At 42.0% G+C, this 14,799-nt stretch overlaps 2 protein-coding genes across 5 annotated transcripts in view; one reads left to right on the plus strand and one right to left on the minus strand.

Moving 5' to 3' along the window:
• Window positions 1-10,537: 10,537 nt before the first annotated feature.
• On the minus strand, window positions 10,538-11,985 carry LOC116154501 (uncharacterized). The gene is made up of 3 exons (XM_064486430.1): window positions 11,859-11,985; window positions 11,507-11,781; window positions 10,538-11,396 (listed from the first exon to the last, which is right to left on the minus strand). Exons 1-3 carry the CDS (start codon window positions 11,983-11,985, stop codon window positions 11,271-11,273), a joined length of 528 nt encoding a protein of 175 aa, XP_064342500.1. The 3' UTR covers window positions 10,538-11,270.
• Window positions 11,897-14,799, plus strand: part of ADGRB3 (adhesion G protein-coupled receptor B3) — a 686,067-nt gene continuing 683,164 nt past the window's right edge. For 2 of the 4 annotated variants that reach the window (XM_064486947.1, XM_064486950.1), the window contains exons 1-2: window positions 11,898-12,621; window positions 14,052-14,228. The gene's annotated coding sequence lies outside the window, so the exon portion shown is untranslated. Of the gene's footprint in view, window positions 12,622-14,051; window positions 14,229-14,799 lie in introns of all 4 variants that reach the window. The other 2 variants (XM_064486949.1, XM_064486948.1) reach the window with 2 other exon arrangements.

Consider the following 14,799-nt stretch of genomic DNA (forward strand, 5'->3'; position numbering starts at 1 on the left):
TGAGGACATTTCATTTTTAGCCTATGGGGAAACTGAATACGTAGATGTGAATCTGCATTTTTATATCTTAATGGCAGCTGAAAATGAAGCTTTCACTGCTTCTAACTCAGGGTGATTCAAGAGAGACACAGAGGGAAAAAATGAATACGAGCCATGCTGAATCCCCTCCTCTTCCCTATAAAGAAAATACGAAGATGCATTTAGATAACTGAGACCCAATTAGCAGTTTGTTTTTCTTTTGAAGTCACCAAATAATGCCTTTATAGCTAAGGTTCTAAGGACTAACGTGTCACCTGGGTGCCCCACAGCTGTGCTGAGCAGGCTCTGCGATATAAAGGAATTATTCAGATGTTGACACTGAAATGGTCAACTGAGGAGGCTGGGTGGCTTTTAAAAAGAGACCTTTGTAAGGAGCTGTTTACCAGTCTTGCCCGTAGGAGAGCAACTAAGATCATAGGGAGACAGAGGTAACATGAAAATGGCAAAGGTGCCTGAGATTTAATCTCCAATAGCAAAATCAAAAAATAATCTATTGATTGATTGATTGATTGATTGAAGTATAGTTGATTTACAATGTTGTGTTAGTTTCTTGTTTCCAGCATAGAGATTCAGTTATACATATATATATATATATATATATATATATATATATATATATATATATGTGTGTGTGTGTGTGTGTGTGTATTCTTTTTCATATTGTTTTTTATTATAGGCTATTACAAACTGTTGAATATAGTTCCCAGTGCTTATAGTAGGACCTTGCTGTTTACCTATTTTATATATAGTAGTGTGTATCTATTAATCCCAAACTCCAAATTTATCTGTACACCCCACCGCTTTCCCCTTTGATAACCATAGTGTGTTTTCTATGTCTGTGAGTCTATTTCTAGTTTGTAAATAAGTTCTCTTGTATCACTGTTTTAGATTCCACATATGAGTGATATATGATATTTTTCTTTCTCTTTCTGGCTGACTTCACTATATATTACAACTCTAGGTGCATCCATGTTGCTGAAAATGGTATTATTTTTATGTTTTATGGCTGAGTAGTATTCCATTGAATAGGTATACCACAACTTCTTTATCCAGCCATCTATTGATGGACATTTAGATGGCAGAAATGCTTTCTCTATGTGTCAATTTCTCCATAGTATTAAAAGTCAAGATATATAAAAGAGGTTCCAGTAAACAAATTTCTCTTCAAAAGACTCTATTTTAATAGATTATTTTACCTTCAAGGAAAAATGTTTTAAAAGTATTAAGAAAATGAACTGCCCCAAATGGATAATCTATGTAACTCCTGTCAAATAAGGCCAAAATTATGTGAGATAGTGTCACTAGGATCCCTCAAACTGAGATAAAATTTTGAAAGGATATTAAAAAGAGAGAAATATGATCACATGAAGCAAGACAAAGGAAACAAGTAAGTTCAAATGTGTAATCATAACAGAAAATCTGAAGATCCTGACTTCATGGTCCAGAACGTTTAATGACAATGGAGGAGAGGGGTAAAGCTACATTTATTCTATTCTTACTTTGATGTTATCTTCCACCAAAAAGAAAATGATCTTTCACCTTGTAAGTATGGTCCAACAATGTTTGAATGAAATGATACTCAAGCAATCAAGAAAATACTGAAAGAACCCTCACATCCTTCATATTGATTCAAATGTCCTAGTCCAGAAAAATTGCATCACAGTATAAAAAAGGTATAAATGGGCTTATGAAAGCATTTTCAATGATTTTTGAAAAATCCTGCAAAGTAAATAGGCACAGGAAAAAGACAGCATTAAATGGTAGATACTGACTCTATCCTAAAAGGGAGAAAGGACTAATTTCTAGAAACCATAATTTAATAAATTCAGTATTTGTTCCCTGGAAAAATTATGAGATAAATTATTGAATGGGTGGTTGGTGAATACATAGAAAAAAAATGGTGATAAATAGGAACCAAACTGGTTATCCTAAGAAACAGTATTGTTAATCCAGTGGCTACTGCTGGGGACGTTACAGGAAAGGAATGTCAGATGTTTCTTATTACAAGGTATTTGGCATCATCTGGTATATTCCTGGACAAAGGAAAGACAAACGATGTGGGTTGTTTGGGTAAAAAGCACTCTACAACAACTAGAAGAATATCAGTTAGTGGTCCAGCCAACAAGCATTTATCAGGTGCTGCTCCAAAGACTAAAATCACGGCGTAAGACAATATCCTTGCTTTCTGGAAATGTATACCCTATGGAGAGATGGTTCTAGTGGTGTGTTGTTATTGGACAGTATATTTGAACCTGACCTATTTACCTGTCCACTTTCCACTGTCTTGGATAAGCACATCAGATATGCAGGTGTCATTAATTCAGAAATAATACTTGATACTTTAAATGGTACAATCCATCCATAAATGTTGATAAACAGAGTGGGCACCATCTATCACACATTCTTTAACATTCCTTCCATTGAGAAGTGATCACGTCAAGAACTAGAGACATTCCTCCAACCCTACCCCTCACTGCCACAGGCACCTTGAACTTGGCCAAACTTAGTGACTGCCCCCAGCCAACAGCCTCCGCCCAATGCCAGTCATATGAGTATGCCATCTTGGAAGTAGATTCTTCTGATGCAGTTTGAACAAGCTCTTCCAGCAAACACTGCAAAGCCTAGAGACAATCCTTCCCACCCACAGAGCCCTTCTCAGACTATATATTTAGGAGGAAAACAAATGACTGTTAATAAGCCACCATGTTTTGGGATGTCCTCCCACCCACACACACACTAAAAACTCAATTGTGTAAATAACACATCGGTCAAAGCATTATAACTGATTGTCACTTCAAAAGGAACCAGCAGTAGGTAGGGTCACTAACAGAGGCTCTTATCTCAATCCAGTCATTCTTGCTGCATCTAACCATTGGCAAATTCTACTGATATTACCTCCAAATGTCTTTTGGATACTTCTCCTTCTCTCTGTCACCACTGTCACTTATGCAGGATCCTAATAAGTCGTTTCTTTGTACCCATTCTTACTCTCCTCAAATCGATCCTCATATTGAAGTGAGAAGAACAGTTAAAAACAGAAATCTGGGTGGGGGAGGTATGGCTTAGTGGTAGAGCGCCTGCTTAGCATGCACGAGGTCCTGGGTTCAATCCCCAATACCTCCAGTTAAATAAACAAACAAACAAACAAACAAACCTAATTAATGCCCCCCTCCCAAAAAAAACAGAAATCTGAATGAGTTACTTCTCTGTTTACAAAACTTATTGCTATTAGTATAAAGACCTAATGATTTCATCCTAATCTTCACCAACAGCATCAATTACCACTGACCTCTTCCTTTTTTTTCATCCCCCTCACCTTTATTCTCATTTTCTAGAATGTGTTCTGCTCCCGTTAGCCTCAGTACCTGGGCACACTCTGTCCCCCTTGCATGGAATAATTTGGAGTCTCTCATTGGCCTTCAGATCTCTGATCAAATGTCACTTCTTCAAGAAAATGTTCTCTGTCCTCCCACACCAGGTCATACATCCCCCCTCCTCCACCATACACACTCCACACCTTTCATTATATACAGTTGCGAGTTACAATTAAGTAATGCCTGGCTGCTCATTAGTTCTCTCTACCAACAGAGACAATCATCACAAGGTCATGCACTATTATTACCACCTGTTTCCCAAACATCTTACAACATGTCTCATATGAAGTATGTGTTTAATAATTGTGTTCAGTACATCACTGATTGGTTCATTTCAGGGAATTTAAAGCTTTATTCTCCACAAATGGAAGACCATGAGATACTCATCCTGCAAATACAGAGTATGGCTAAGTAGATGCTCAGTAAATCTTTATCCATTAAAACTGAATAAGTAGATTTATCATATATATGCTAGAAAGTTACAGTCTGGAGTAATTGTTAAAATTGCCCATCCAAGGACCGAAATACTGACAAACTGAAATAAATTCAACTAAAAGCAGCCATAAAGGTGAATAAAAGATGGCATATTAATAAATTGTCATCTGCAAAGATTTATGTTACCATCTTCTAGCAGGCTTGGGAATTTGGATGAAAGGGTCTCCATGAAGACTCGGTGTGAAAAACAGATCTACGATTTAATTTTCTCAAATAAAGCCATTCCTCCAAATTTCATTAACATAAATAAACAGCCATAAAAGTGGAGAGTCTTGACACAAGGCACACAAGAAATGACTGGAGGAAACAAAGCACTTGGTCCAGGGAAGAGAGAACTCTGAGCTGTGATACAAACATGGGTCATACAGCTATTAAAACAGACAATACCCCAGTGGGCACAAACTAATACCAACATACGGAATTTATCTTGCTGAAAATTTCAACCAACTCATTCCCTTAATATTAAATAATCACTTACTATGTGACTTCTGGCATGTTAGGCAAAAGGGCAGGCTAATGAGGAAAACTTAAATAGCAATTAAATAATTAAAACTCAGCAAATCCTGCAGAGGTGGGGCGGGTATAGTTCAGTAGCAGAGCACATGCTTAGCACGTACGAGGTCCTGGGTTCAATTCCCAGTACTTCCACTGGAAAAAAAAATTAGCAAATAGTATAAAACAGACAAATAAGTATCTTGAGAGAGAATATAAGGAGAGAGACCAGAGACTGGGTGGTTACAAAAAAAGCTTCTCTGAAGAGACGATTTTCAAGATGGAACCTGAGAAAAAGACAGGCCAAGGAGAGTTATCCCAATGCCAAGAGAAGGGAAGTCCATTCCTTACATGGGAAGGGTGCAAGGAAAGGAAAAGAACTGGTACCCTTGAGACAGAGGAAGTAAGCAAAAACGTGCAGGATGAAGGGAAACAGAAGTCACATGATGTGGGCCCTGTAGGCCATGACGAAGGGTTTGGATTTATTCTGTGTGCCATGAGAAGAGTTAAAAAAAATATTTTCAATCCATTTTAAAAAACACACCTTTTTTTTTTGCCTTGAGCATGATTGATTGAAGGTGGATTAACAAGGAACATTTCAGGCCAGGTAGAAGGCTATCACAGTCAACTAGGCAAAAAACGCCAAGCTCTGGGAAAGAAAGATGTAAGTGAAAAGGGAAAGAATTGGCCAGATTTGAGACACATGTGTTTAGGATGTGTTACGGTTTGAATAACGTCCCCTCAAAATGCCTATATGTTGAATCTGTAAGTCTCAGTACCACAGATCATGACTATATTTGGAGAGAGGGTCTTAAAAAGGTGATTAAGTTAACATAAGGTCACTAAGGTGGGCCCTCATCCAATCTGCTTGATGTCCTTATAAAAAGAGATTAGGACACACAGAGAGACACAGAGGTGCTAGGCACAGAGGGGCCATCATGTGACGAAACAAAGAGGGTGGCCATCTGCAAGCCAAGGAGAGACTTCAGGAAATCAACCCTACCCACACCTTGATCTTGGACTTGTAACCTCCAGAACTGTGAGAAGATGTATTTATGTTGTTGAAGCCACCCAGCATGCGATAGCCTGTGTTATAGGCCTAGCAAACCAATACAAAGTGGAACAGGCAGCACTCATCCAGAGGCTGGACTGAAGAATGGGAAAAAAACGAGGCACCAGCATAATTCCGACGCCTGCAGGTTGCATAGCTGGGTGCACAGTGTGAAGATGGAAAGACTGAGGGGAAACACGTTTCTTTGGGGGTAACCAGGAGTCTTGTTTGGTTACTTAAATCTGAGATGGCTGCACAACATCTTGAGTACAGCTGTCATTAGACAACTGATTATATGAAAATCCAGCGCTCAGAAGAGAGTTCCTGGCTAAAGAAATATATCTGTGTGTGCCTGTGTGTTTCTATATAAGTGTGTGTGTTCATTTGTTTCTATGTATGTGTGTATGTCTACATTCTTCCAGTGATATTTGCTATCAGGGAATGTGTTAGATCACCAAGAAAGAGATGGCAGAGAAATGGAGAGAAGTAGATCCAACATTGATCTCTAAGGAGGTGACATTTCAAGGTCATGGAGAAAAAGACCCAGTTAAAGAGTATGGAAAGTTAGTGATGCCTAGGAGAGCAGGAGAAAACAGAAACCAAGATGGAAGTGGTTTTCAAAATGCCGGGTTCAGTGAGCAAAATGCCCCTGAAAGTTGGAGTCTAATGAGAAAAGATATTTATCCTTGAACTTGGCAACAGGAAGGTCTTTGGTGACCTTGGTCAGAACTTTTCCAGGGGGACAGTGAGGCTGCAAGCAGGCTGGAGTGAAAGAAGAAATAAAGAGGGAAGTGAGGACGTGAAATGAATGTGACAGATTGCTTTTTAAAGGTTAGTTACAAAGGGGAACAGAGGATAGGGATTGCTGATCAAAAGCCATTTTAGGATGAGCAACACTGCTATAAAATACCTGTATGCTGATAAGAAAGATCTAGGAGACAGGGGGGGTTTGTGGTGTGAGGACCAATAGATGTAAGATCTGAAGCACCTGGAGGTGGGATGGCTTCTGAGACAAGGCAGTACCTCCCTAGAGACAAGAGGAGAAAATGGGTGAAGACTCAGTAGGTTGGCAGAATTTGTTATGTGGGATGAGGGAGTTCCTATGTGCTCACATCTGTTTTATCGAAGAAGAATGCAGAAAGTTATCAGAAGTAAAGGGCAGCTTTAAGTTTTAATGATCAAGTAAAAGTTACAAAATATTCATAGGGTACAATGGGAAAGTGGGCTTACCAGTGAAAGTTAAGATCTTCAGCCTGTGCGTGAGGCCACGTGACCCTGGTGAGCGTACAGGGACATCAGACTGCCCGAGGGTGTGTTGGTATCCAAGACCAAGCAGATCTAGAAGGCAAAGTGGGGAGGGAGGCTGCCAAGATGGCGGAGTAGAGGACACGGTACCCACCCTCTCCCATGAACACGTCAAGAAGTACACCTGCATACAGACCAAGTCGCACAGGACACCTACTGAACTTCAGCAGGATATCTCTACATTGGAAATACAAGGATAATCCTCACAAAATCAGATGAACAACAAGTTTCTACTGTAGAGCACAGGAAACTCTATTCAATATCTTGTAGTAAGCTCTAAAGAAAAAGAATATGAAAAGGAATATATGTATGTGTATGTATGACTGAAACATTATGCTGTACACCAGAAATTGACACAACATTGTAAACTGACAATATTTCAATAAAAAATTCTTAGAAAATAGAAGGCAAAGTGAGAAAATCTGGCAGAAAGAGGAATAGTAGGGGTGAGTGGGTCAGGACTGGTCAGGAATAGGACTGAAAAAGTACAGGAGTTCAGAAATAATGGGTGATTAATAGACCTCAATCTCTAGTGTTGATTAAAGCCAGACATGCTGGTCCTCATAGCTTTAGTTCCTGTTGTCACGACTGGTAGGGTGGGAACTCAATCTCAGAAAAAAAAAATGATCAGGGCAAGGAAAGAATAAGCATATAAAGGGCTGTCTTTACACTAGCAGATGACAGCAGGGATGAAAGTAAAGCTCGTAAAACAATGGAGGCTTTAAAAATTACATAGAGTAAAGCTGTTTCCAGTGTTTGAGGGGAACCTCCGTCATTCTTCGTAGGCTGGACTTCGTTGCATTTTTTTCATTGCTTCCATTTCTTGTGAGATGCCTTCTTTTAGTTAGAAGATAGCAGGAAAACGCTTAGAAATTATTTACTCAAACCTTTTTCTTTGAGGAAACTGAAGTCCACAGCATCTTGTCCATGACCAGGTATATAAACAGTGTCAGATTCGGGGAAAACGAGAAGACTCTTGGTTTTTACTTCACTTGAAGTTCTGTGGATAAAAGATAGTGGCATAGATATAGTAACTCATAACAAAAATGTAGGCAGACAAAGTAGCTGACAAGGGAAGGATCTGGGAGTGAATTCCTGTTTAATTGCCAACCTATATTTTGAGCTATTAAAGTCCATGTTTTTCAAGATGCTTTGACAGCACACAAGTGTGACATTGGGTCTTATCTACCTATGGCATTTCCTGAATCTCAAATGGAGCCTTGGAAATTGATAGCCAAATTTTTTTTTTTTTTTTTTTTTTTTTTACCAGTTTTTGTACTTGTGTCACCATAGAGGGACATAAACACAGAAATGGAAACGGGATGTAGATCCGTTCTTCCAACTAAAAGGAACTCAGGCTGTGCCTGGCATGGGGCAAGTTGGGCCTAACCAAGCCAGGATAACCACCGTATCACATCCCCCTTACTCTACTCTGTCTTTTGCTTTTTAGTACTTTTTTCATGTACTTTCTATTCTGGGATGTCCCAGTGAAAACGGCCAATTTGTTTTTAGAGACTGATGAGAATCAGCTAAGTTCCTGAAAGACTCCAATATTTAATAATAGTAATAAGGAAGAAGAAGGGGAGGCGGAGGAGGAGAAAGAGAAGCTGTTGTTTCAGTTCATAATAAATGTGCTAATTGTAAGTATAATGTAAGTACTCATAACTTGATCATGTAATAGTTTGTTTTATCAACATAGAATATATATAAGCATTAGTGGATTATCATAAATGATAAGGTAAAGGTTTGTATCTCTGAAGTTACTACATTAATTTAAATGCCATAATTTAATTTAAATTCCCTCTTTAGAAGGAGTTAGTGGTTTCCGATCTTTTTTAGTGTACATTGGAGACATTAAGTATTGAAAAATTAGGGCATATTGAACAAGGAATACTCTACAAACTTACTGGTGCTTCTGAAAGCCATAAGAAGAGAAGTTATAAAATTTAGAATGTGGTAATATAGGAATACCAGAAAGATGATGAGAGAGTGGGGTGAGGAGAGAAAACACTTATGAAAACTGAGTAAACATATTCTTATTCTTTGAGGCTGAGAATTGTGTAGCTGATACTGAATTTTAAACCGTGATCCTGGAGGATGGGGTCATTTTCAAATGTAGTAGGACCAAAACATAGCAAGAAAAAAAAAAGCATAGAAGAAAAAGTGAGAGATAAATTACACTTAGAAATCTCATTTTTCTGAAGTACTTTTAATAAAAATGTATAAAAACTTAGAGAAACAAACTGGAAAGACTTTAACTTAACAAACTTGGGCCAACTGAAAATACCACACTATATTTTGATGCGTTAACACTGGTTTCTCAATAGTCCTTTTGAAAGTTGCCAAGGAAACTGTTGAAAGGAAAATTAGTTTATACAGGTAATCTGGCCATTTGGGGGTTAGAATAATTTATCAAAGAGAAATAAATATAAAGCAATGTAGTGAAAACATCCTCCCAAACAAATCTATGTGTAACAACTGAAATACACTTGTACGTATTATGTATTTATAGCTGGGTGTATGCATACTACATATAACATGTGCACGGATGTACATGTGTATTTATCGTGTGTATATGTGTGTACATGTGTTTTCGTACATACAGACACATACAGGGACTTGTGAAAGAGGCCAAGGAAGGCTGATGATTATAATTTGAAATGGTAATTTTAAATGCATTAAAGCACAACACAGACCAATCTCAGTAGAAAGGACAGAGAGCCTGCCTACAGCAAGTCAACTGCTGAGCTCCTTTTGTTGGCGGGTCAATGTGTCAGTGGTGCTATCACGAGGAACACCGTGCAGACCTTACTAGGGTGCTTCTCCCTTGCTTTGCCCTGGAATTGTGCTGTTGTCAGGGTCCAGAGACCAGATTCTCCATGGAAGGTTCTTTTTGTGATTCCTGATTCTGACTCCTGGAGGAAGTCAGACCAGCCTGGGATGACTGGAGCCCGTGTCTTGCTTGGCATATTTATCATCCACAAATCATCTGCTATAAATACACCTCAGCAGGACCACCATCAGGCTGGCTCAGTAACCTGCAATTTATGAAGGTTATGGAAAACAGAGTGAAGGGTGAAGTGCTTTATTAAGGGTGGCTTTCTCCCTAATCCAGTCCTGCGTTCCACTTCAGTATAAATGGGAGAGAGTGATCCTTTCCTTGCCTGATTAAGGCTTTTTAAATTGTCCCTTTTGGCTGTTATTCTTATGTCATTATGCCATGAGACACACACAGTTTTTAAAGAAACATCTCAATCGGTGTTCCAAGATAATGTGAGAAATCATTGGATGCAGAATGAAAGTATAGCTAAACCTCACAGTGTTTCCTTTTTATGTACAAATTATGCAAAACATTCTCCTTTTCTCCATTTTTTTTTTTTGCACATCATTAGTCTCTTTATCTTTGCTCCTGGCAAAATAGCAGAACTGACCAAAATGTCTTGCAAATGGCATAATCTCAATTTCAGTAGAAGTTGAAATAAACGAAATATGTATTGCTGAATGTAGTTTGGTTTTCAGAGAAAATGTGTTTGCTAAAGACACAATGTTTTGGGTTATGCCCTGGATATAAACCTTATTTTCCTTCCACATTCTCTTAAATGAGTAAAAAACAAATACTGTAATGAAACAAAAATGACACAAAACCAAACTGCCACCCAGGCGGCTCTCTCAGCAGTGAATTTTCCTGGAACATGGTGAAGCCTGCTGGCTGGAGAATGATTAACTGTTTCCCTTACAGAGTGTTATTCTGAACACTTGTCCCAGAAGAGGCCTTGAAGAGGGTCACCCTATTCATATGTGTTAAGCAGTAAAGGGCCAATTTTAATATTTCAAACAACTCCTGTGTATAAAAGATCACTGGCACCTTCCTGTGTTCACTATAATCCTCTTTTTAAAATGACGTTCTTGGCTATCCAATCGCCCCAAGGGTGAGGGACAAGAGGAAGAAAAAAATGCAGAAAAAGTAGGGAGAGAAAAATGATGGAAAATTGCTTTATTCAACTTCACCTACCGCTCAAGCAACTCCCCCTTAGAAGACTCGACACTTCAGATGAATTACCCATTACAGTCTCCTCCCACCAGATCACCGCACTGTTTTAGCACCTGTTTTGCAAACCACCAACTGCATTTACAAGCAGAGACACAATCGGTAGGCGAATGACCTTTTGCAGCACGAATTGGAAGCTAGTTCATCAAATACTTGTCGGCCAACTGTCCCGGAGGCAAGAAAATTAAGGTGGGGAACGGTGGAAATTTATCCCTCTTCTCCCGGCTAAAGCGAGAAATCTGATGGCTTTTCCCCCCGCTCCCCTCCTTCCTTCCCACCCATCCCCTCCCAAAACCTGTTACTAGGGAAACTTGAAAAGAATCTGAGACATTAAGAAAACAAAAGTTTAGATCCCATTGCCATGCAGAAACCAACGCGGATGCCCAACCTCGGTCGCCGCACCGCGGTCCTGACAAAGCCTGTATCAGCCAGAACAAGATGCTAATTGCAGCCTCGCTGAGAAAAACTAGTGTTGTTCCAGCCGGGGACACCAGCAGTTCGGGAGCTGCGACGTGCCCCCTCCGCGGTGGCGAGCCATCCGCTCTGAATCCCGGGGCGGAGATGACAGCTCTTCGGCTGCGACAGGTCCGCGCTGAAAAGAGAGAGAAAGACGATCAAGTCCACTGTTTACTTCCCAGCCCCCGGAGTCGCCTCCCCGCACTCCGCGCCCCCCTAGCCTCCCTCCCAGGGAGTTTCTCTTACAGTGAGTGGGGAGCCGCCAGCCCCAATGGTGGGAACGGAGGATGCAGAGACCTCCCAGACGCGGAGAATACCGCTCGGGGGACGTGCTCGGTTTTGAGTAGCGGTGACGTGGAGGCGCACCGCGGCCCGGGGCTGGAGCTGGCGGGGCCCCTCCTGCCTCCCTCCGCGCCCCCGCCTCCGCCCGCGCCCCGCGCCCCGCGCCCGGCGCCCCGCAGAGCTCCGGGGAGGCGCCGCGTGCGCGCAGGGAGCCCCGGGCGGCCGCCGGGCGCACCGCGCTGGTGCCGGCGAGGGACGCGCGCGCCCACGAGCACGCGGGACGGCGGCGGCGCGCGCGCGCGCCTCGGGGACGCGCCCCCTCCCTCGTGCGCCCAGGGAGAGCGAGCGCCGCGCACCGGCGCGCACACCCGAGACAGAGCTTTACTATCTCGCTCCCTCCCGCGCCTCCCTCCTCGCTGGGCATTCAAACAGCTTTCCGACATCACCAGCCAAGGATTTTCCCCCCCTCTGCTTAGTCGCCGTCCGTCCATCAGTACCTGCGGGGGGGAGGAGGAGGAGGAGGAGGAGGGAGGAGAGCGGAAAGAGGAGAAAGCAAAAGCTTGAGCCTTCCGATCCGACCACGAATACTCTCGTAATAAACCCACCGCCCCTACAAATCTGCCTTAGCTGCCGCCGCCGCCGCCGGCCGCTTCTCGTCTCAGCGCTTTCTTTGCTTCTTGGCTGATCGGTTTGTTGTGGGGGGAGATTCGGTCAAACAAATCCTCGCTTTTAAACCACTTGCATTTTTTTGTTTTCTTGGTGTCTGTCTTGGGGGCTTCCCCCCGCCCCCCCGCCGCCGCCTCTCGGTTGGAGGTTGGATTCAGTTGGATACGGCGTAGGCTCGGGGATCCTGGGGGCTTTTTTTCTCATACCCCCCTCTTTGATTCCCTCCCCCCATCTTTTGCCTCTCTTATGTGTGCGTTAAAAAAAAATAATAAATCCTGATTTTTGAAGCTCAGCCGGGGAAAATGGGCAACGGTGCTTGGGGCCGAAGGGGAGTCTCTCCGTCACCGCTGCTGGGACGCGTGCCTGCGCTGGTGTCTTAGAGCAAGAGCCTCCCTGAGCTTTCGGAGTGGAAGGTAAGGAAGGGGGTCCAGGGGTCACCTTTCCTCTGCCAGGGTCGTCACCGGGGAGCTTTCCGCTGGGTGTTTGCGGAGGGAGGACCAGCCAAGACAAGGCTGTCCCTGGCTGACGGAGGGGCTGCGAGCGAAGCCGACTGTCTGCGTTTACTTAAACGACGCAGTTGAAAAGTTAGAGAAGTCGGGTTTGCAGGATATGTGCGGGGTCGGAAGGAAGAGGCAGGGAGACCTAGAAAATCTGATGGTTGTGCGTGGTGGGGGTAATTTTATGGGGGGAAATTGTAGGTTAAAAGGAAGTTAAGATGAGGGGAGGCAGTGGGTCTGCTATTGGGGAAAAAATCAGTGGAGTGAGGGCGCCGTCTATGTTCGACTAAACTAAAGTGTCACCCAGAAAATCAATTTGGAGCAGATCTAAACTAAACCCCGCTTTGCTTCGCAGCAGGAGACTAATAAATAAATGCAGCATCCTTGAAACCTGGGTGGCCGGCCCTTAGGCACCCCTCCCCACCCCATTCTTTCTTTCTTAAAGAGAGAAATACAATTGTTTGAACCGGCCCTGCAGTCGGGGGCTGGAGCGGGGTGGGGGCGGTGGGAGGCGAGTGGCGACAGAGTTCAGTGCTTCATTTTTGATTATTTAGAATAATCAAATAAGGAGACTCCGTACACCAAGGCCGAATGACTCAAATAAAGCGCATCCTGTTGAGGGGGCTTTCTTGACCAGGCTCGAAAGTGCGATCAGAGCCATTTCCTCACTCTTTCTAATCCTTGATGAGCACAGCAATGCAGACGTTGCACTGGCAAAGAAATGGAAGCAAAAGTACTGGATTTCACTAGGCAAAGAGATACGACCTCTTTTTGAGTTACCGATTCTAAAATGAAGCCCCCTTTCATGGGTGGAATTCCTAATTTAGACACTTATTGTCACATTGGCTCTCAACGCCTACACTCTATCCTGAAGAACACTGCGCAGACCTGCATTGCCTGCAAAGTGCTACAGCAAAAAAAAAAAAAAAAAAAAAAGAGGAAATTTTTTCCAGAATTTCCTCTAACTTTCCCAATTTTTTAACCTCTAAATGTTCATTGGCTTTATTTTCTCAAGAAGAAAAATGCATTATTCATGGAGCTGCGTGGTTGACTCAGAGAACACTGTTTTGATAGTCCCAGCAATTCTGATGTTATTTTAAACTGCTGCTATACAGAGATTTAGAGTTGGGGCTGTTTTTGCTTATATCAAGGCATAGAATTTGAAGTATGGTCTGGGGAATGCAGATCTATCCTCAGGGACTTCAGTCACTGGATTTTGTGTGCATGCGTTGGTGTGTGTTATGCAATGAAGAAGGGTTTTATCCTTTGGTTCAGAGAGGACCCAGGCAAAGACATGAAAACTCTTAACTATCTATGTATGTCTGTATGTCTGTCTCTGTTTACAGAACAGTGGAAGAGACTGCAGCCTAAAGACTTTTAAAATTAACTTGGCATCACTTTTCCCAGCTCAAGGCTAAACAAACAAACAAACAAAAAAGCAGTGTCATTTGTTCTAAGAAATAACTTCTTAAAGGTTAAAGCTGAAAAATATTCAAGTTACTTTTGGATAACAACTTACAGAGGTAAATATAACCAAGGTTTACTGTATTATGCAAGGCAAGGTTTAAAAAAAAAGGAAAGTAAAAAAGAGGAGCTTTGGAGCTGGGGTTGGATAGAGATCAATTAATTTGACAATTGAAATCTGCTAGGAAAGACAGTGCTAATGTCTTTTATCTACTATGTGCAAATCTTAAATTACAGTAGGTAACTCTTGATAAAATAGCCCTAATTAAAAAAAATAAAAGACTGCAACCAGCTCAGTTCCTGTGATTCTGGGATTTTTTCACTGACATGGCCTTTGGATACAGATACTAATACAGTGATCCACTTTATGTATCTCAAGAGGGCATGTCACATTGGAATGACTGTTTTAAATCCTGGTTCTCAGTGATAATGTCCAGAAACAAGTGTTCCCTATGTATCTGCCCTTCCTTGGATGATGGTTTAAAGATTCTGTTCATCCACGTGAATACCTGTGTTTCTGCACAGGAATTTCCCGTTAGTTCACAATGTGGCCCCTGCAAAGACTAGTAGCAGCATTTGGGAAATGATGTTCCAGTTGCAACAAATGATCAGTTTTGCTTGTAACACTGA

This window comes from Camelus dromedarius, chromosome 6 (genome assembly GCF_036321535.1).
Source record: "Camelus dromedarius isolate mCamDro1 chromosome 6, mCamDro1.pat, whole genome shotgun sequence".
Taxonomy (NCBI): Eukaryota; Metazoa; Chordata; class Mammalia; order Artiodactyla; family Camelidae; genus Camelus; species Camelus dromedarius.